Below are 24,196 nucleotides of genomic sequence, written 5' to 3'. Positions count from 1 at the left end.
ATTTCTAAATTTACTTTGACTTGTATTTCATTGCAGACAATATGAACACAAAATATTTCATGTTTTGTCTGGTCAACTTCATGTCATTTATAAATATGCATCCTTTCCTGTCATTCAGACCTGCAACACATTTAAAATAAAGTTGGGACAGGAGCAATTTAGGGATAGTAATGAGGTAAAATGGTTAAATAATGATGTGATTTGAAACAGGTGATGTCAACAGGTGATTGTAATTATGATTTGGTACAAAAGCAGCATCCAAGAAAGGTCTAATCCTTTAGGAGCAAAGATGGGCAGAGGATCGCCAGTTTGCCAACAAATACGTGAGAAAATTATTGAAATATTTAAAAACAATGTTCCTCAAAGAAAGATAGGAAGAGATTTGGATATTTCACATTCAACAGTGCATAACATAATTAAAAGATTCAAGGAATCTGGAGGAATTTCAGTGCGTAAAGGACAAGGGCGCAAGCCTAAGCTGAACAACCGTGATCTCCGATCCCTCAGACGGCACTGCATCAAGAATCGTCATTCATCTATAAGAGATATCACCACATGGGCTCAGGACTACTTTGGCAAACCTTAGTCAAGTACCACAATACGTAGTTACATCCACAAATGCCAGTTAAAACTGTACTGTGCCAAAAGGAAGCCCTATGTTAACAGTGTCCAGAAGCGCCGTCGACTTCTCTGGGCTCGGAGGCATCTGGGATGGACCATCACACAGTGGAAACGTGTACTGTGGTCAGATGAATCAGTATTTCAGGTATATTTTGGGAGGAATGGACGCCGTGTGCTCCGGACTAAAGAAGAAAAGGATCATCCAGACTGTTACCAGCAACAAGTCCAAAAGCCAGGGTCTGTCATGGTATGTGGTTGTGTCAGTGCCCTTGGCAAAGGTAACTTGCACTTCTGTGAAGGCACCATTAATGCTGAAAAGTACATAGAGATTTTGGAGCATAATATGCTGCCTTCAAGAAGACATCTTTTCCAGGGACGTCCATGCATATTTCAACAAGACAATGCAAAACCACATTCTGCACACATTACAAAGTCCTGGCTGCGGAGGAAGAGGGTTCGGGTACTTGACTGGCCTGCCTCAGTCCCGACCTGTCTCCAATAGAGAATGTGTGGAAGACCCCGTACTGTTGCCCACCTTAAGACTTGTTTGCAGGAAGAATGGGACAAAATTACACCTGAAACACTTCATCACTTGGTGTCTTCAGTCCCTAAACGTCTTTTAAGTTTTGTGAAAAGAAATGGCAACATTACAAAGTGGTAAATGCTTTACTGTGCCAACTTTTTTTGAAATGTGTTGCAGGTCTGAAAGACAGGAAAGGATGCATATTTACAAATGACATGAAGTTGACCAGACAAAACATGAAATATTTTTTGTTCATATTGTCTGCAATGAAATACAAGTCAAAGTAAATTTAGAAATCACTTTTTTTTTTTGCGTTTTCCATACTGACCCAACTTTTTCTGATTAGGGGTTGTATAAGCCATTAGACTTTCGAGGAAGGTTTCATTATTGCATTATAGGTTTTAAAACTGCAGAGCTTTGATCATAAAACTAAGCATTTAAATATTACGAAGATATATGTTTGGCAGAAATCGAGTGATGACAGATATTCATATGCATGTCATTTAAGTATTTGCTACACTGTTGTAAAGATCTCACTAATTTACAATGCATGCATCATAATTTCATCTTTCTTTTGGCCATATAAATATCAGCATCTGCACCAAATTTGCTATTTTTGCTCCGTTCGAGACTAAATAAAATCAGGGTGTTTTTTTCCCTCCTCTGGTTTGAGCTCAATATTCTCCCTACAGTCAACTCCATAATTATTGGCACCCTTGGTAAATATGATCAAAGGCGGCTTTGAAAATAAATCTGCATTGTTTATCCTTTGGATCTTTCATGCAAAAAATTCACAAAATTCTAATCTTTCATTGAAGAGAATGGAAAGTGGGGGGGGGGGGGGGGGGGGTGTCTCATTATTAAAAAAATGTTTTTTCTCTAGTTCACGTTGGCCACAATTATTGCAACATCCTTTTTCTCCTATAATGCCTGATGAGTTTGGAGATCAGAGACCATTCCTCCATACAGAATCTCTCCAGATTCACTCTTCTCTTCAGTTCATCACTCATTCTCTATAGCAGGGGTCTCCAAACTCGGTCCTGGATCCCCAAATAAACACACCAGAACCAGCTAATTAGTGTCTTACAAGCCCCTATTTAGACACTGATTAGCATGTTCAGGTGTGTTTATTTGGGGTTGGAGCTAAACTCTGCAGGACAGTGGCCCTCCAGGACCGAGTTTGGAGACCCCTGCTCTATAGGGTTCAGGTCAGGGACTGGGATGGTCATGGCAGAAGCTTCATTTTGTGCTCAGTCACACATTTTTGTCTTGATTTTGATTTTGTCCTTATGGAAGACCCAACCACTGCTCTTTATAAGATTTCAATCAGAGGCCGTCAGGTTTTGATTTTTATCTGGTGGTATTTGCCAGAATCCATGATACCATGAATCTAAAGATGATGTCCAGGACCTCCAACAAAAAGATAGGCCCACAACATTAAAGATCCAGCGGTGTATTTAACCATGGGCATGGGGTGATTTGTATCCCATCTGGTGGGTTTGCTGCCTAAAAGCTCTTCTTTTAGGTTCATCTGACCACAGAACCAGGTCCCGTCTGAAGCTCCAGTCGTGTCTGACACTGAATCTGCTGGAGTTTGTTTCTGGATGAGCGAGGAGGATTTTTCTTGAAACCCTCCCGAACAACATTTTTGATAGATTTAAGGCTTTCTGACCCCAAGACTCAACTAATCTCTGCGATTCTCCATCTGTGATCTTGGAGAGTCTTTGTCCACTCAAACTCTCCTCCTCTCGTGCATTAGGACGATATGGACGTCCTCTTCCAGGAAGATTCAGAACATCTTTAGTTGACAGGAACTTCTTAATTATTGTCCTGATGGTGGAAATGGGGATTTTCAATGCTTTAGCTGTTTTCCAACAGCCACTTTCTATTTTGTGAAGCTCAACAATCTTTTTCTGCACATCAGAACTATATTCTTTATTGATGATTAAGGGAATTTAGTATTTTTGTTTCCTCATATTTATACTCCTGGAACAGGAAGTCATGGCTGGACAAGTTGATGCCCCCTGGTGTGCTAAAAAAAATATGAAAGGAATATACGGGACAGGGCTCGACATTAAGCTTGTTCACGTGCTTAGTAAATCTAGTAAATCTGTCATTCACTTGTCCGAATAAAAAATTGGCTTGTCTGGAATTTTTTTGTGTGTGTGTGTGTGTGTTGCAAATAAAATTTATTCTGTAGCAATATTCTCACCAGTGTTCAATCAGCTTTGACATATTTAAATCTGCATATTTGTGATATGTTTACCTTTTATAAAGGGCATTTTCCCCTAATATTATTAAATAAAATATTATTAAATATAGGCTACACTCTAAAAAATGGACTAACCCAGCAATTTGGTTGTTTTAAGCAAACATTTAACCCAACCGCTGGGTTAAAACAACCCAATTGCTGGGTTAGTCCATTATCAACCCAACTTGGGTTATTTTTAACCCAGCATTTTTTAGCTATGCTTCAGCTTTCCTATATTCTTAAATTTGATCAATAAATTGAATTAGAAGAAGACACTGGCTGTTACCAATCAAATTAAATAATGTACACTGAACAATTACAACTGCATTAAATAATGTAATATGTAAAAAAAAAAAATGTAATATGCAAATAAGGAAAGTTGGAAAATGTTTAAACATGAAACTAAAACGCCAGTAGGTGGCGGCAGGTGACCGTCTGACTGAGTCAATGAGTCGATTCGTTCAAACGGCTGATTCGTTCAGGAATGAGGCAGTCGTTTACGGATAGGTCATTGAATCTTTGATTCAAACGATTAATTCAAAACACTGAATCATTCACTAACACGCTGTTGCTGTGACACGTGTTCTGCTGTGATCTTTGTTTGGAACCATTTTCGCTGCTGAAATAGAACAAAAACACTCAATATTGCATCTCACACGTAAGTGACTTAATATTAATAAATGTTTATGGAACTGTCATATGAAATCAGTGTTATTTTCAGTCGTGATGTTATTCAGGAAAACAGCTGTCTTGGTTCTGTGACGTTGCAACTGTATCATATGTTATAAATATAAATAAACTCCACATTTCTACGGCAGTGTGTTAACGGAGTTTCTCTGTGTGAGCGGTGCACATTTTTAGTTTTCTCCTCGAGAGGCTGCGCGAGCGTCAACAGCAACGTTATGGTTACCGTCAGTTCATTATACATATATATTATCCACTATCGATCGCCACTTACACTAACGAATGCAGAATCATTCTTGCATTTTGGTGATTCCCTGGTTATTTTTTGTTAATGACGTTTTATCAGGCTACCTGTCCGGTCGGGCAAGTAAAATTCTCTTTCACTTGCCCCTTCAAAAAATCCACTTGCGTTAATTTCGAGCCCTGCATGAGATATTTTACTTGAAAGAATTTCTGGGGGTGCCAATCAGTGGCGTGTTCGGGGCCATACGCACGCATATGCCAAATATTAACTTTTTGCCCAGGGTTGTTTGCGTATTACGACTTCTAAGGATCAATATTTGCGTATACCCACTTGTTTTATTGCTTTGAAAGACCATAATCTACTGTCATGTTAGCTTCCCCTTTAAAGGGTTAGTTCACGTAAAAATGAAATTTCTGTCATTAATTACTTACCCTCATGTCGTTCGACACCTGTAAGACCTCTGTTCATCTTCAGAACACAAATGAAGATATTTTAGTTGAAATCCTATGGCTCAGTCCATCAAGTACAGTGGTTCTACAATAACTTTATGAAGCGACGAGAGTAATCATAAATAACGACTTATATAGTGATGACCGATTTCAAAACACGGCATCATGAAGCTTCGAAGCGTTATGAATCAGTGAGTCAATTCAGCGGTTTGGATCGCCAAAGTCACGTGATTTCAGCAGTTTGGCGGTTTGACACGCGATCCGAATCATGAATCGACTCGCTGATTCATAACGCTTCGAAGCTTCATGATGCTGTGTTTTGAAATCGGTCATCACTATACAAGTCGTTATTTTGTTTTGTTTTTCGCACAAAAACTATTCTCGTCGATTTATAAAGTTATTGTAGAACCACTGTAGTGAGATGGACTTCGTAACGACGTCTTTAGTATCTTTTAAGGGTCTTGAGAGAGGAAATGTCATTGCTGCCAATGGAGGCCTTTCTGAGCCATCGCATTTCAAAAAAAATATCGTCATTTGTGTTCCGAAGATGAACGGAGGTCTGACGGGTGTTGAACGACATGAGGGTAAGAAATTAATGACCGTTTTCATTTTTGGGTGAACTAACCCTTTAACGGTGTGTCCGATGTTGTCGCGTAAACTCACGATTCTTTGTTGTAATTGGTGCATTAGCACTTCTATCATTCTACCTTTTCCCGCCCATCATCGACTGACGGTGTGTTCGGGCTGCAGTGAGAGAACACCGCTCAATGAGGCTGTGTTTTCGAGAGGTGTATTGAACGCAGTTCTCTCACGGCGTAAGAAATATGGTGGTGAGTGAATTAGACTATTAATTTATTATATGCATCATGCGATCGTGGCTTTTATAAGCGCTGAGTTCCTGTACAAACTTAAAAGATTATGAGTGGAACATGACTGAAGCCCTGTTTATTTAATTGTGCATGAGTGGCGCGAATCACCATATTCTGAGCGCTCCAAAAGTGAATTAAAAAATTGTCTTTTCATCTTTACTCTGTGTAACGTACTGTTTTTATAATGTTACCAGGGGAACGGCTCTATTTCTGCTGTTCTATAAGCGCCACCTACAGACAGAGGGTGGATTTACAGTTTCATTCGGCCTATCAGTGGTTTTCGTTTGTGAAACTTTTTTATTCACTGTTGCAATTTTTTTTACCAGATAATACTAATAAGCTAATGTTCACACCAAACACTTGAATAACTGGCTTTTAAATGGATAGTTCACCCAAAAACGAAATTATGTTTATCTGCTTACCCCCAGAGCATATAATATGTAGGTGTGTTTGTTTCTTCAGTAGAACACAAATGAAGATTTTTAACTCCAACCGTTGCAGTGTGATAGTCGTATAATGATGTCAATGGGGATATTTTAGAGTATGGGAGCAATGAGAGTAAAAACACATAGACATATGAATCCTTATTAAACCATGCGGCTCGTGGCGACACATTGATGTCTTAAGACACGAAACGATCAGTTTCTGCGAGAAACCCAACAGTATTTATGTTATTTTTTACCTCTTATCAGACGAATGTCATCTAGTTTTCTCAGAGCCATAACTTCTGGCGAATAAGGTCAAAATACTAGCGCGATCAAAGATATATATACGTAGATGCCTCATTCGACTGATCCGCGCAGGCACTAATGAGGAATCTATGTAAATATCTATGATTGGGCCGGTATTTTGCATGTATTTTGACCTTGTTCACCGGAAGTGATGGCGCGGGGACGGCTGATGCAAAGCCATAGAAAAAAAAAAAAAAAATTTAAATATGGATATTTTTCTTACACAAATGCATCGATTCGCTTCAGAAGGCCTTTATTAACACCCCGGAGCCGCGTGGAGCACGTTATTTGATGGACAGATGCATTTTTTTATGGAACAGAGCAACTATTACTGCTATTATAATGCTTGGATTAGCCAGAACATTTTTAAGATAACTCAACTCAATTTTTAAGATAACTTAAGATTTTATTCGTCTGTAAGGAGAATGTCATAAACACCTCGGATGACTTGAGGGTGAGTAAATCATGGGCTAATTTTCATTTTTGGGTGAACTATCCCTTTAAATAGCCTAATGCCAAAGCAAATGTAATTTTTATTGACGCGGTGAAAAATAATGTGTCAACCAATTTTAGAATTCATTTTTAATTAAACAAATGTTACTAGTGAACAACAACAACAAAAACTCATGTACTATCGTGAATTTAATTTAATTTTTATTTTTTGGGTGCTACTGGGTAATAGTACACCACTTATTTTTTTTTTTTAGGACTACACCACTGGTGCCAATAATTGTGACCAACATGCATTGGAGAACAAAACAAATCATAATGCGAGTTTCCCCCCACTTTCAATTATCTTACTTCAATGAAAGGTAAGAACTTTCTGATTTTTTTTTAATGAAGAATCAAAAGGATAAACAATGCAGATTTATTTTCACAGCAGCCTTTGCTCATATTTACCAAGGGGGCCAATAATTCTGACTGCATATAACACTATATGAGCCATAAAAGCCTGGTGCATCAAATATGATAGTAAAAAGATTTAGATTTTGTCTGAATGTTCAATAAACTCTTGCATTTCCAAACAGGCGAGAATATTAAGCGGCCTGTCATTTCTGTGCTAGTTGCAGTGTTTACTGTACATTATTCTCCAGTGTAGTTCACTCGTGTTAAAATTCACAGCTGCGATGTACTGGAGGCCTTTCCAGCTTTGATCAAACCCATTTTCTTTGACACTCGTATTTGAACAGTTGAAGCTCATGTTTTTATAATTTCATCTTCTGGTTTGTAGAGATGTAGCTCCCGTTGAAAATATTAGGCGAGTCTGCCAAATGGTGTACGGTCTTCTGATCTTTTAGTCTGATTTTAATGGCACAGCAGTTTGTTTTATGAATCTGCTGCAATGTAATACAGCCCTGGCAAATAAATAGTGGAGCAGCACAAATTATATTGGACAGCACAGCAAACCCATAACCAGTGAGCAAATGATGTTACACAATTCGCAAGTAAAAAAGGTTACCCGGTCATAACAGGGGTCATGTACTGAAACATGAGGAAAAAGAAAAAGAGTTGAATATTGTGCGCCCTTAGACATGGAGCAGTCCTTGCGGATCGCATTCCTCACAAAAACACATTTTCCAGTAAAAAGCATCTATATATACTTAAAATGATTTGAAGATGAAACGTTGGGGAGAGAGACACACGCTGCAGACCTTTGGCTATGACAGTAAAATATCGCTCTGAGCAAAGTGCAAACACTTTACGAGATCCAAATATCAAAGGTGACAGATTTCAAGGATTTCAATGTCACTTACCACTAGAGTTCTGGGAATTGTTGACGTCTGCACGACTGGACTGGCCTGACTGGCTAGACATTTTCCCTTCCATTTTAAGGCCATAAGTTCCTTCTGCAATGCAAAAATCAAAGCAATACATATCAGTCAAAGCTGAGAAATAACTAAATGCTCGTTTCGTCGTCCTTAGTGCATCACTCAAAATAAAACAGGCACTTTTCCATGAAGAGAGAACCTTAAAGTAATTTCTCTTTGATTTATGGGAATTGTAAGTTGATCAATAACTTTTTTTTTTTTCTTTTTTCTTTTTTGGCAAGCTGAATGTAAATCTCAAAAGATTTCATTATAATATATTAGATGTTTTACCAGTGCTTGATTTATGGAGGGCTCCTACAATTGTGAGATTGATTTTTTTCCCCCTCCTGTCTGCTGCCTTTCACATTTCAGGATAGTTGAAGGGTTTACAACTCTGTGTTCTTGTGGTTCCATCAGTTAGAAAGAGCTGTCATCTTCCTACAGCTCTAGAGCGATCAGGTCACATGACAATGACGCTCGAATAAAGAGAAACACATAAAGTTTGATGTCCAGAACGGAGTACCCATGAACAAAGATGTCAGTGCACCAGGAATGATGTATAAGGGGGTTTTCACACCTGAAAGTCCGCACCAGGGTCCGAACCGAAGTTCATGTTTTGATTTTGGTTTGGTTTGACATTGGAATTATGCGAGCGTACTAAAGAACTTTACATTGTCAGCAGCCATATCACCCTTACCCCTTTTCCACCAAGGCAGTGCTAGAGCTAGATCGGAGCCAGAGCCTAGTGTCAAATCGGTTCTTTGTGTTTCCACACCCAAAGCCCCAGCTCCGAGCCAGGAAAAGTGGTTCTTAAGTAGCACCAAAACATTGCTGGGCTAGAACAGGGCTAGAAGTAAGAACCGATTACGTCAGGCGCTGGGGGCGGGGTCAACAAGACCAACACAAACTGGAGATCTGCCATTGTTGAAATAGCAGCTAATGGAGCTAACAGCTGCTGCTCGTTTGTAATCTCCGTCTGTACAAATTACAGCGAACTGCATGAATGCGTTGGATTCGCTGTGTTTTCGTTGTGTTTTGATGCCGATGTAGTAGGCTTGCTACGATAGTCGTGTTGCCGGTGTTACCGGTGTCCAGACTCAACACCGGTTACATCACTTGACCACCGTGGCACCGCCCACCGTCTTTTTGATTTTTTTTTTTATAGTAATAAAATAATTTAGTTCATTTAGAGAACAGACAATACAAATAAAAACTGAACGTGTCTGCTTAATAAAGCAGGATCCGACCGTGAGTCTCGGCAGGAGTCATTCATCAGATTTAAGAGTGAGGAGATGATCGCGGAAGATTTGGTTTCAAAGCGAAACGTAAAAGCGCCTATTTAAGGGAGTTTGTCATTTGTTTTGTTGTTGTGTTTTTCATTAAAAATAATAGGCTAATGAACCCACAATTCAAGCAACCCGCAGCCGAATTGGCGCTAATTAAAAACCGAAAGTAAAATGTGCACGGCCGCACAGAGCGCGCATTGTTTACTTTCGCCTGGCTCCGCAGTGCGAGCCTCCGCGCTACGCTGCTGTGCGGATTTATTTTTGCCACGCGCACCCTCACGCTCGTGCGGGCGCGTCGAGTATAAACGAGGCTTTACTGACGAACTAACAGTGTGCATTCATGGCGTGCATCTCAATCATAGACTGATCAATGCTTGATCAGTGCCCTGACTACTGAACTAGGGAACTGATTGAGACGCGCCCATGGCCTAACAGAGCGCGCATTTACAGACGAGCTGTCATTCACGGTGTGTGTGCACTGGCGCGTTTTCAGTTCAGAGCGGTCGTGTGCATGTTACTTTCGGTTAGATAGAATTAGTGATTTAAAAGCCTCCGCCGGTGATACCGGTATAACCGGTGTTGTCACACATCAATTAACCGGTGGGAAAATTTCCTCACCGTCACATCCCTACGATGTAGGATCGTAAAGCCATGTGAATCAATAGTAACGCAACATTTGTTGATGGAAGGCTTCGCAGCGGTGCTGTGCAGACCGATCGCCGTATGATAACGAGTCCAGCAAGAGCATATGACTCCTTATGCTTTTGATTTGCTCGTGCGTTTTATTAATATCATACGTCGATTGGTCTGCGCAGCGCCGATGCATCTCGAACAAGCCTGGTGTGTTAGTGTTTCCCGCTGCCCAGGGTTGCCAGGTTTTCACAACAAAACCCGCACAATTGCTACTCAAAACAAGCCCAATTGCGTTTCAGGGGGGCTTCCCCGGTAAAAATCACATTTGGGGGTAAAATATGTGTTTTTTTTGGCATGGCTGCCTACTAAAATTCGCATTCCCGGGGCTAAATATCACATAATTGGGGTCGCCTCAACCCGCGGACATGAAAAACAGCCCGCGGCAACAGTGATGAAGTAGCCGGACTTGGCAACACTGCCGCTGCCTCGCTAGCGTTTCTGAGAAAGATGAGACGTATACAGTGACGTAAGACATGGCTCCGTTGTGGCTCTCAGCATGTGGAAAAGCAAACGGTTCTTAGAAGGCTCCTCAGTCGAACCAACTATGAACTAACTCTAGCACTGCCTTGGTGGAAAAGGGGTACCTGTAGCCCAAGACTGGTTTCCCACTGAAGCTAAGCAGGACTGAGCCTGGTCAGTCCCTGGATGGGAGACCAACTGGGAAAACTAGGATGCTGCTGGAAGAGGTGTTAGTGAGGCCAGCAGGGGGCGCTCACCCTGTGGTCTGTGTGGGTCCTAACACCCCAGTATAGTGATGGGGACACGATACTGTAACAAGCACCGTCCTTTGGATGAGACATTAAACCGAGGTCCTGACTCTCTGTGGTCATTAAAAATCCCAGGATGTCCTTCGATAAAGAGTAGGGATGTACTACTGGCCACATTTGCCCATTGGCCCTTACCAATCATGCCCTCCTAATCATCCCCATCCATTGAATTGGCTTGATTTCTCTCTCTCCACCCCACCTATAGCTGGTGTGTGGTGAGCGCACCGGCGTCGTTGTACTGTGGATGCCGTCACATTATCCAAGTGGATGCTGCACACTGGTGGTGGTTGAGGAGAGACCCCTGACATAGTAGTAAAGCGATTTGGGTGTACAGTAGTACATATGAAAGTGCTATATAAATGCCTCATTGATTCATGACACACTTGCGTCCTGTCGTCATCATCTATGTGGGCTGCATCTTGACATTGATTGGTTTGTAAACGGACGTGTGTCAGTGTCTTTGACAAGAATGAATGAACAGATGCCACTAGTGAACTTTGCGCATTGCTTGACCAATTCATTTTCGTTTTGTTTTAAAGTGGACATTTCAAGCTTTCTATACACATATTTCTCATGTCTGTGAGGCAAGAAGCCTATACGCTGAGTTTGGGTTTATTTGAGACGCGCTCCAGTCCATGTGCAAAGCATGTGATCGCCTCCATGTCACGATTGTTGTCTGCTATAGACTATTTGCTTCTTATTTATTAAAACCAGGCAATTGTCTGATTAAACGTTGATTAAAAGTAAGATACAATTTATACAAAACGAAATTTACTTTAAAAGGTCCCATGGCGTGGATTTTTTTATTTTATAATGTTTCCTGAGGTGCACTTATATTGCTAGTATGGTTTTTACATTAAAATGTAAAAATTGTGTCGTAATTTAGAAATGAAAAGCATTTTTTCTATACTGATATTAGCCCTCTGGCTTGAATGCTCTGATTCAAGGGGCGGGTCTGATGTGAGACTTCAGTGAAAACGCCCACTGTTGTGATTGGTCTACTCTTCTCTGATTGGTCAGATGGCCCAGTCTGTTGTGATTGGCTCACATCTTTGCATTTGAAATGAGTATTAGATTATTTGTATCCAGCCTCTGATGGAGACTTCAGATGCCCCTGTGATGAGACGACTCGACGCCTGTGAAGAGACGACTCAACGCCAGCGTTGTTATGGCCTAAAATAATACATGATTGATTAACTTATCCTAACATTTTTTCTTTAACATTCTCTTTTCTAACATTTTTCAATGTACATTTATGAAATGCACTTTCTGTGAAGCTGCTTTGAAACAATGTATATTGTGAAAAGCGCTATACAAATAAATTTGAATTGAATTGAATTGAATTATGTGGCAGAACCCCTCTCGAATACTTTTACTACGTTTTTTTACCATTACAGCTGTCGAGATGAACGAATCAAAGTCAAAGTGTTGATTATAGCATTATTTTTAAATCTTTTCCCATCACATGAAAGGCTGCAGTGATGAGCATTGAGTACACAGACGGTCTATTGATCGAGTAAATGCAGTGATCTCGTCATTACAATGCTATTTCTCTCGCAAAATGCTTTCACCACAACTATCAGCAAACACGACATCGATATGAATACAGTAAGAGCTTCGTTGTGCAGCATAAAATCACAGAAAGTATTTTTATTTAGTTCCAATTCAATATTATAATCTTATCGGTTAACGGTTAATATTCGGATAATTAGCGGCGGATGTTGGTTGGGAAAATTAACCGAAATGAGCGTCCCTAGTTCAGGAGCATTGTTGGCGTGTTTCTATTTTGAGGAACTGAAAACGACTGCACCATTGACAAAAAAAAAAAAAAAAAAAAAAAAAAAACTGTTCTAGAGTCCGAACCTATTCTGCAGTATTTTTGTGTTATTTAAAGGGTATGTTATTAATATGAGCCTATAGGCGATTGCACAACATGCGTGAACTCTCTTTATAAGTTTTCCTCTCTGGAGAAGCGTTCAGTCTTTCCGTTCACATGTAAATAGCGAATCCTCTCATTGTGCGAGCACAACTGGCTTTTAAAGGGAATGGGAGATGAGACTCTGATTGGTTTTAGGGTTGGGCGATGTCCCCTAAATTGGCAGTTGACGATGTTTACAGTAGGGGTGCACCGATCCGACTTTTTCAGTCCCGATACCGATACCGATGCCTGGGCTTTGTGTATCTGTCGATACCCGATACCGATCCGATATATTGTTGAATTAATAATAAACTGTATATCTTCCACCTTATACCTTCCTTGAAGAGACTAAAGGCACCAGACTTTACTAACTAAACATAACTAAGACAAAATAACAGATGTATGTAAGGTGTTGAATTCTTATTTATTTAAAAAACAATTGTGCATTCAAATCTAAAATAGAATGTAATCTAACTTCTTTAAATAAATAAAATGTAGCAGTGGAAACAAAAAACAGTGTATTGGTCAAACATACAATAGTAATCTGACAGTTACCAAACATTTTTTACACTACAGATAATTGTTTTGGTATATAATCATATCAATATTAAAAAATAGCATTACAAATTAACATAGTCTAATTTTCTACCAAATGCAATTTAATAAAAATTTTCAGCTAGCTAATAACAACTTTGTTCTGGTTTCACCTCACTCCAGATTAAATGATTGTAGGCTAGGCCTTTTTATTTTACTACACATTGTCAACAGAAATAAGATGAAATACTGTTGATAATTAAAAATAATTCTTACTACCCACTCTTGCTAAAATGGGTAAGCACACTTGTGTTCTCATTTCAGTTGCGTTCTGAGTAAATTAATAAACTGAGTTCATGAGTTCAGTGTTGGACAGATCAGTTGTTCTGGCCAGTCGTTAAAATGATTCGGTTCAAAGGAGTCATTAGGTCACGAATCGGACATTAGCAGACGCGTTGTGTGCGAATCCCGTCTGTTAGAACATCGCGAAAGATGTCAACACACAGAAAACACTTCATAACTGGATATAATTTGTCTCCCGCTTATTGAAAGTATGCTTTATGTCAGCTGGTCAGAGAAGAGTCAATGTTTTTTGAGCGCAATTCACACCCAGTGATAATTCAAGGACAAAATTGCCGAATGTGTCACGTGCAACATGGTTTCGGTCTTCCGAGCTTTTGATTTGGATTAATATGTGAAATATGAGAGCAAACACTGATTATTTTGAAGACCCAGAGAGCGCGCGCGGGGGAGGAGCTCTCAGATCGGTCTCTCTGTCACTCAGTCACAAGCGCAGCATCTGTTCTACATCACTCGTAAATCACAATAACTCATCAAATTAGGCTTTGGCCGTCAAAAAAATGTCAATGCAGGAAAGACCCTTACTTTGCAGTAATACCCTCGAAACAGCGACGAACTAGTTGGCGTGGCAAGCGTGAAATATCTCCTCCACACAGCCGAATCTCTGGCTCGCTCCCTTCTAGCATGCGACACACGTGAAGCTGACGAATGACGTAGGTTCTGCTGCGACGGAAAAAAACACCTGGATCGGCTTGTGGATCTGTTAATTTTTCCGATCCCCGATCCAGCTATTTTGTCAGTATCGCGGCCGATATCCGATCCTAATATCGGATCGGTGCACCCCTAGTTTACAGTAGTAAAACATTGTGATGGTCGATGATATCGTCGTTTGGTTGGGGGGGGGGGGGGGGGTACTATATCTCTTTACATGAATACTATTTTCTACTTAAAACTATAATGTCGTTATTTTTACTAACCCAAATAATGACTCATCCGCTAGGTTGCACGTGAGGGGGAAAAATAGCTTCCTTCCACTTAAGAGTTGAGCTCTTTATATTTTAATATATCGCTTTACATAAATACTATTTTCTACTTTTAAAAATTAATTTAGTTATTTTACTAACCCAGTGTTTTGTATGTGAATGCTGTTTCACGTGAATATTACCACAGGAGTGAAGCACAAAGCTTTGTTTAGCCTAGAAAGGAAATAATGGTCAGAGAGCTCTTTTTCATTCTGTTTTGCGATCTGGATCTGGTCACTCGATTTTCCGTGAATTTTAACAATAGGTCTAGTCCATTTTATCCCAATGGACATGGACATCTCGTTTCTTTTCCCAAATCTTCACTCACGTCGCATCCATTTCCGCAGGGGATTATAAACGTTTCTTCCTTTCGTTTGCTTATAAGTAAGTCTATAATAACTATTCACATCCTTTACTGTGGGAAAGTATAAAAAACACTGTGGGACGAATACTTTTTTACTTCAAATTGTATTTAATCACAGTTTTTTCTTGTTATTAAACTTGGTAAGGCGCGTCAAGTTTGGTTTATTTGAATAGCGCATTTCACACACACGCCGGTGATTTTAGTTTCGTTTTCTCTGGCAGTGAATAATCAAACATTGCCTAAATGTCTTGACCTTGTGGAAGATAAAATCCGCTCTTCAGACCTTTTACAAACAGTGTTGCCTTGCAACATCAGGAGAAAACATGAAGATGAAGATATTCGAGAAGGTGTCTATCCAGCTTGTGTCCCACATTCCTCTCAAAGCGCAGAGCGGTATATGACGCATCTTTGCGGGGAAATAGTATGAATCAAATATTTTTCTAACTAATATTTTATTTTCTTATATTCTTGAGGTAACCATTATTTTCTGAAAATCCTTTAAATGTTTTATAGGCTGTGTTGTTTCACTGATGGAAGTGCTAAAATAAACGATATCGTCCATCGGCACAACCCTAATTGGTTTATTGCACGTTACACCCAAAACACACTCGTGACTTATTAAGAGACGAGGGACAACCCTTTTGGACCATGCGCCGGGCATGGCGACCATATTTTCCGTCGTTAAACTAGCAAAAGTAAGTTCAGATCGTGATTTTGCACATGTAAGATAAGGCGATCATCAACATTAAACAGCATATAAATCATAACTGGCTAATGTTACTGAATGAAATGTCGCCCCAGGACGAGCTCTAGGACTGTGAAGCTTTGGGGTGTTGATGGACTACATCTACTCCATCTGTGTTTGATCATCGCTCTGAATCCCATCTGGATGGAGTCTTTGACAAAAACATGATTTTTGCTCAAAATGTGCCTTTTTTTCAAGAGTTGATCAAAAAAGAAAGCATGAAGCTAGAATAAAACGGGTGTTTTTGTTTAAAAGCAGCGGCTCTGTCCTTTCTTTTGATATATTGCATGTTCAGATATTAATACAATGACTATATCAATAATAGAGAAATGTTTCCTATGCATAAGATTAATCACCCAGCATGTCTCATTGACAATCAAATCACAAGCATTCATCAATTTACCAATAAAAAACATGCTTTACCAAAATCAGCAATTCGCATCTCCCTGCAAAACTCGTTCGAATTTCTAAAGCTCATTTAGAATAATCAGTCATTTTTGAAGCAAATTGAAATTTAATTCTGGTAGCGTCACTACAGTCTCCCTGACCCATTTCTATATTCTCACCATACTTTAAATAGCTTTCAATGTCAAACTCCTCAACGCAGGACTAAGAGATAAATGAGAGGAGAGACGAAGGACGGAGATAATAAGAAAGACTTTGCAGTGAACACCTCAGCCGAACGCAATAACGATTTGAGATCCTGTGAGGTTTATTGCAGACAGATTGGGTAGTTTTACAGCAGAAATTATGATCTCGGTATATTACGTTTCCCAGTCGTTTCGTGAACAAGCTTCCACAACCTCTACGTCTAATCTATAACATCTACAATTCATCCATTTACTGCCATAAACAACAACACAAACACTGGCGATGAAGTGAGGACTTACTCATCGGAGCGTGAAGAGCCACGTGCTCCTGATAGGGGTTGAAGTATTTGTACTGTTTCCCACAATACTCGCACGTGTAACTTCCTGTTTCTTCAAAACACAAAATACAGTGATTAGTCAACACGCATTAACTAGGCAAAGACGCATTACCACAGACGTAATGCTTCTGAGATCCATTTATTCCACTCAAGCCATGATCATCTGTCATCATTTACTCACCCTCATGTCAATCCAAACATGCATGACTTACTTTCTGCAGAGGAATGTGTTTGTCCATACTATGAAAGTCAATAGGGTCCAAATCTACATTGGAACCCATTGGAGAAAAAACAAAATCTTATTCAAATAACAAATAGTAATTGAGATTTGCAATGACATGAGGGTGAGAATATAATGACAGAAATATAATTTTTTTCAGTGCACCGTTCCTTTAAGCCAGCGGTTCTCAACCAAGTGGACCTCAAGATAACTTAATGATTTAAAAAAAGCATATCGATCTACTATTTAAGCTGCTTCCAGCAGTATCTGCTTCATGTTAGCGTGTTAACAACATGTTAATTAATGATAACAGCATGCTAATTACGCAAGCAAAATGCTAATTCATGCTAGCAACATGCTAACCAATGTTAGCAATGTGAACAATCATGCTAGTAACATGTTAATGTTAACAGCATGCTAATTATGCTAGTAAAATGATAATACATGCTGTTACATGCTAATTCATGCAAGCGATGTGTTAATTCATGTTAACAACATGTTAATTCATATTAGCAAAATGCTAATTCCTGATAGCAAAATTTTAAAGCATGCTAGTAACGCTAGCAACATGCTAATGCACACTAGCAGTGTGTTAGTCATGCTAGCTACATGATATCAAATTATTAAATAATATTAACATGTTAAAAAATGCTAGCAATGTGCTAAATCATGCTAACAAAATGGCAATCATGATAACCTCTAATCATGATATTAACAACATGTGGAAAACATGTTAGCAAATGTATTAAAACACGCTAGTGAAATGTTAACAACATGTTAATAATGGTAAAATGTGTTAATGTCTTAAAACATGCTAGCAACATGTTATCAATGTGCTAATGCCAACTACATGCTATCAAAGTGTTGAATCATGATAATATGGTAAAACATGACAACAATGTGCTAAATAATGCTAACATGTCAACATGTTAAAATGTGTTAAAACATGTTAACAAATGTGTTAAAACATGCTAGTAACATGCTAGCAACATGTTATCCATGCTATCAAAATGGTAAAACAATGTGTTAAACATGTTAGCAAAGTGCTAATCATGCTAGCTACATGATATCAAAGTATTAAATCATGTTAACATGATAAAACATGCTAGCAATGTGGTAAATAATGTTAGCAACATGCTTAAACATGCTAGTAATATACTACTGTAATTCATGTTTGAACATGTCAACGTGTTAAATCATTCTAACATGTTAGCAAAGTGTTAAAACACGCTAGTAACATGCAAATTATATGTTAATAACAACCTACTAATCATGTTAGCAGCATGCCCAAACATGTTAGAAACGTGTTAACCATGCTAGTAACATGTTAATTGTGCTAGCACAATGTTAACAACATGGTAAAAAATGCTAGTAACATGTTAAATAATGCTAACAACATGCTAATCATGCTAGCAACATGGTAAAACGTTATCATTGTTACATTTTGTTAGTAAAATGCTAAAACGTGCTAATAAGTACAACATTTTTCAAAAATCCTTATTCATAATCGCATACAACTAGAAAAGTAATGTAAATTAAATTGATTGGTTAAAAAGATTGGGAACCTTGAAAAGCGTTCAGATCTTAAAACTTTTGCAATTCTGGGATTTAATGTACAGAAAGTAGCCGTGACGGGACTTCAAATATTGCTGAGGACGATGTGGATGCCTTGGAGTCAAAAAGGTTGAGAGCCACTGCCTTAAGATGAAAATTCACAACCATAATCCTACATTCATTTTCTTGATTGCAGCATATTTTAGCACTTCGGGAGCAAAATCAACCGTATAAATCACGATTAGCACATCTGGGTTTTGAATATAACCCGGTTCCCTGAATGTAGAACTGATGCGGTGGAAGCTCCGCCCAGAAGCGATGACTTCTGTCAGCCTGAATAGAACCACAGTCATTTATTGGCTGATTGTGCTTAAGCTCCGCCCTTATGTGCATATAAACGAAGGATCAGTGTCATGCAAATCAGATTTTCAGCTGAAGGAGCTACTCAAATCATTCTGCAGCATCTCATAACTTCTTTCAGGGATCTGGGGTTACGTTCATAAACCAGACATTCTCTTTCAGATCAGTCACTTCAACGCAGCATCAGCAGCTTATCCGTTATCCATGAAATCAAAAATTTACAATTCTTTTTTTATTTTTATGGAATATTGCAGTATTTATCATAAAAGATTTATCCGTGCATCATGTGCCCTCATAATCTTGAATCAGAATATCTTCCCCTCTCCTCTACCATATCTATCCTCTTCTCTGATGATGAGGGCGGGGCAACCTGTCACTCACATGAGATCCACCAATAGCAGACCACCACCATCCAATCAATTCCCCACGGACAAAATCAAGCCCCGCCCTACATTACTTCCTGTTGTATATACAACTCATAATAAGGAGGAAAAGACCATCGTAACTTCTGTTTCATGCTGACTTTAAAAGTGCCATGAACTGGCATTTAAAAAAATGTTTATACTGTTGTCTGAGGTCAACTTATGACGTTCGGGTGGTTTTTACATTCAGAAACATCGTAATGAATAAGTAATAGGCTATTTTCTGCCATGGTTTTGAGGCTCTCTGAACCTGAAACGGTCGGTTTTGATGGACGTGCCGCACTGAAGACTTGGAAGTAAATGCCCACGGCTAGGATTGGATAAGATTTGCATATTTAATGAGTTTCATCTCCCCTCAGCACATGTGTGGATTGTTTTGAAAGCATCTGGGGAAATCGCGAAATATCTTTATCAAACAAACACAAAGATTCATCTCTCATTCACCCGCGATTGATTGGAATGTTGTCGCCCGATCAGTGAATATAACCGCGAACCGCACACACACACGTATTTCACTAATTAAAGGTCCTGTTCTTCGTTATCCCATTTTTCAAACTTTAGTTAGTGTGTAATGTTGCTGTTAGAGCATAAATAATACCTGTAAAATTATAAAGCTCAAAGTTCAATGCCAAGCGAGATATTTTATTTAACAGAAGTTCCCTTTCAAAGCCTGCAGTGAACGGCCGGTTTGGACTACATCCTGGTACATCCTGCTTTAATGACGTCAATAGAACAGTTTGTTGACTAACCTCCGCCCACAAGAATACGTGAAAAAGGGGGCGTGGTCTTGTTGCTCTCCCACGTGGAGAAGAGGAAGTGTTGCGTTTGTAGAGTGTGTTTGTCGCCATGGCGTCGAGACGCTGTTATTTTCATCCCGGAGTCAAATCACCTTTGTTTGGCCTTCAGGGACGCTGTACTTTGAGCGCATGCATCTCCCCGTTATGGTAAGAGGCGTGACTTTTCCGGGCAACGAATCACAACACGGGAACCGCTGGCACAATCAGAACTCGTTACATATTTCTGAAGGAGGGACTTCATAGAATAAGGAAATCCTCAGGCCGTTTTTAGGACAGTGGAAACAGCGGTATACAGATAAGTAAATTGTGTGAAAAATACTTTTTTTTTACACGCGAAACATGAACACATGTTATATTGCACACTGCAAACACAATCAAAGCTTCAAAAAAACAGGAAAAACGGGACCTTTAAGATAGTCCGTCAGCAGGCTGAAAAACACATAGCCCCGGGGACGTTGGGCTTTTAAAAAAGTAAAGTCCAAGCCCTGGCCCATAACGTTACAAGTCCGAGTCTGATCACGAATGAACCAATAACAGCTTCTCCAGCCTGTGACCGCATGCTAAGTATGTAATCAATAGATATCAAACGATCTGTAACAATGCAAAACTAACACATATAAAAACATGTTTTACTCACATAAGTGTGTTGCACCATTCCTGTCGGTTCCAATATACACTCACCTAAAGGATTATTAGGAACACCTGTTCAATTTCTCATTAATGCAATTATCTAATCAACCAATCACATGGCAGTTGCTTCAATGCATTTAGGGGTGTGATCCTGGTCAAGACAATCTCCTGAACTCCAAACTGAATGTCAGAATGGGAAAGAAAGGTGATTTAAGCAATTTTGAGCGTGGCATGGTTGTTGGTGCCAGACGGGCCGGTCTGAGTATTTCACAATCTGCTCAGTTACTGGGATTGTCACGCACAACCATTTCTAGGGTTTACAAAGAATGGTGTGAAAAGGGAAACACATCCAGTATGCGGCAGTCCTGTGGGAGAAAATGCCTTGTTGATGCTAGAGGTCAGAGGAGAATGGGCCGACTGATTCAAGCTGATAGAAGAGCAACTTTGACTGAAATAACCACTCGTTACAACCGAGGTATGCAGCAAAGCATTTGCGAAGTAACAACACACACAACCTTGAGGCGGATGGGCTACAACAGCAGAAGACCCCACCGGGTACCACTCATCTCCACTACAAATAGGAAAAAGAGGCTACAATTTACACAAGCTCAGCAAAATTGGACAGTTGAAGACTGGAAAAATGTTGCCTGGTCTGATGAGTCTCGATTTCTGTTGAGACATTCAGATGGTAGAGTCAGAATTTGGCGTAAACAGAATGAGAACATGGATCCATCATGCCTTGTTACCACTGTGCAGGCTGGTGGTGGTGGTGTAATGGTGTGGGGGATGTTTTCTTGGCACACTTTAGGCCCCTTAGTGCCAATTGGGCATTGTTTAAATGCCACGGCCTACCTGAGCATTGTTTCTGACCATGTCCATCCCTTTATGACCACCATGTCCCCATCCTCTGATGGCTACTTCCAGCAGGATAATGCACCGTCACAAAGCTCCAATCATTTCAAATTGGTTTCTTGAACATGACAATGAGTTCACTGGACTAAAATGGCCCCCACAGTCACCAGATCTCAACCCAATAGAGCATCTTTGGGATGTGGTGGAACGGGAGCTTCGTGCCCTGGATGTGCATCCCACAAATCTCCATCAGCTGCAAGATGCTCTCCTATCAATATTCATTTCTAAAGAATGCTTTCAGCACCTTGTTGAATCAATGCCACGTAGAATTAAGGCAGTTCTGAAGGCGAAAGGGGGTCAAACACAGTATTAGTATGTGTTCCTAATAATCCTTTAGGTGAGTGTAGAAGGCACAGCATTGTGTTTTAATCTCAATATGTCTGCAAATCCAGTCTCGACCTGTGTCTTATTTACAAACGATTCCGCGGTGAAATGAAGCGAACCAACGCGCAATGTCTTACGCACGTGAGCTGGGGTAGCGCGACCCGTTTAGCTCCACGAGTCGGTGGGCGGGGCTTGAGGCGGCGTTTCTGCATCCTTTTATGTCAGAGGTCGACATATTCTGAGATCTCTCGCTTTCTGGACCTGGTGTCAATAAAAGCATTTCTTTGACGAACAAGGAAGTTTTCAGCTCTGAAACTTGCAGGATATTCTTATATCACGATGAACTTTAATATATCAAAGGCTCAAGGGAAAGTTGATTTCTCAATTCATCACCCCTTTAAAAGGTAGCATTGCATAGAGGTCTGCACAGGACCAAATTACTAAATTATTAATATGCACAAAAACTGTGGTGGAGCGGTTGTCATGCTGACGGCACAGCCCTGGTTATATGCACACTGGGGCTTAAGCGGTGTATGAAAATTAATTTGCATGATTCTCCACTGTAAAAAAATCCATCAAACAAACGCCAATTTAAAGGTTGACTGAACTATCAAAATGTAGAACTTGACATTATATAAAATATTAACTAAAGTCACTCTTTTGGCAAGTTTGAGCAACTTAAAATATTAAAAAGCAAGTGCATACATGTCAAGTTTGGTGGTGCGTGTCGAACTCACAGCATGCTCGGTTTGATCACTGTTGAATCACTTGAATTATTAGTATTTTTGGTCAAAGCTTGGGAATTTCGTTTTCTATTGTATTTAATTACACAATTTGTTACACTATCATGTAATATCAATGCTCAAAATTAAACCAACTTCTCATTCAGCCTTTGATATATAAAAGTTCATCGTGATAGAAGAATATTAGGGATGCACGATATTGGATTTTTGCCGATATCCGATTTGCCGATATTTTTAAACTCATTTTGGCCAATGCCGATAACGATACCGATATATGTTTATTTTTTCCCTTTGTTTGGAAACCACCATTTTGAGCAAAACCTGGTTTCAGATTTCCAAGGTCTCCTTACTAAAAGGATACTTGTTAAAGATAAATAAATGTTAGTAAAGTTCTTTTTATAATAGGGGTATATTAAAAGCGCTGAAAATAACAATAATAAAGTCAGTGATTTTTCACCTCAGACAGATGCAGTTTTAACCTAAATATTTTGTTTTTGGATGTAATGTTTGTGCAGATGAAGTGAGGGTGGCATGGCATCAGTTGATGCTGTCTTTAGCTTCAAATAAAAAAAATATAAAATTATTTTAGTGCTCCTTGGATTATTTTTCATCATCCATTTCATAACATTTTATTACAGATTAATAAACTGTATATAAAACTATTTAATTTACAAGTGTCATGCTTGTGCTTTGACATCATTACTGCTTTATTTATTCAGAAAAAGAAGTAACTTCTATTTATTTGTGTATTCTACTTTTCATTTTATTACTATAACAACAGCACCCCCACTAAATAGGCTATACATAATATTCTACCTGACGGGCACTAGGACCTGGAGGAGCTTCAGCTGCTGTGGAGGCTGCTGCACGCGCTAGAGAGTGGGGAGACACCATACATGCAATGCCCCGCCCACCGACTCGTGGAGCTCAACGGATCGCGCTACCGAGCAATAAACATGCCGAAGATAGCAAGATCTTGCGCTGTGCCTGGTTGTGGAAGAACACAGTCGCTGCAAAAGCTTCTAATATTAGGAATGTGTGGTTGAACATCATTTTTAATGAATATCAAGCTCACGTGTGCATGACGTTGCATGTTTGTTCGCTTCATTTCACCGCAGAATCATTTGTAAACAAGAGACAGGTTAAGACTAGGGTTGGGTACCGAAACCCAGTGCCAATATGTACCGGACCGAATCAGAACGCAGATTTCAGTGCCTCATTTCGGTGCCACTTAAATTCAAAAGTGCTTTCGCGCTTTGGCTGGTGCGATATATCCCAACTATTCAGTGTTTTCAACCACATGATGTTTGTTTTAGGTTTCAGACATTTAAATGCACATAATTACTAGCAAAAACACACACTGATGTCTAAGGAAGCGGCAATAACAATCCTTTCAGACAGTTATAACTTGACTATGTGTTTTATTCATATCAGATACACATTATAAAGTAACTATATAGTTTACTCTTCTCCCAGTTCAGCGGGCACCATACCCAA

At 39.5% G+C, this 24,196-nt stretch overlaps 1 protein-coding gene across 2 annotated transcripts in view; it reads right to left on the bottom strand.

Annotated features, from left to right (window-relative positions):
* znf618 (zinc finger protein 618) overlaps window positions 1-24,196 on the bottom strand; it is an 81,825-nt gene that overhangs the window by 14,904 nt on the left and 42,725 nt on the right. For both annotated transcript variants that reach the window (XM_079814342.1, XM_079814343.1), the window contains exons 8-9: window positions 16,700-16,789; window positions 8,127-8,219 (exon numbers count right to left, since the gene is read on the bottom strand). In XM_079814342.1, coding sequence (XP_079670468.1) covers window positions 8,127-8,219; window positions 16,700-16,789 — 183 coding nt within the window. The remainder of the gene's footprint in view (window positions 1-8,126; window positions 8,220-16,699; window positions 16,790-24,196) is intronic.

This window comes from Gobio gobio (assembly GCF_949357685.1).
Source record: "Gobio gobio genome assembly, chromosome: 4".
Classification (NCBI taxonomy): domain Eukaryota; kingdom Metazoa; phylum Chordata; class Actinopteri; order Cypriniformes; family Gobionidae; genus Gobio; species Gobio gobio.
The sequence above is the reverse complement of the archived record's forward strand: the minus strand, read 5'-3'. Positions and strand labels throughout refer to the sequence as shown.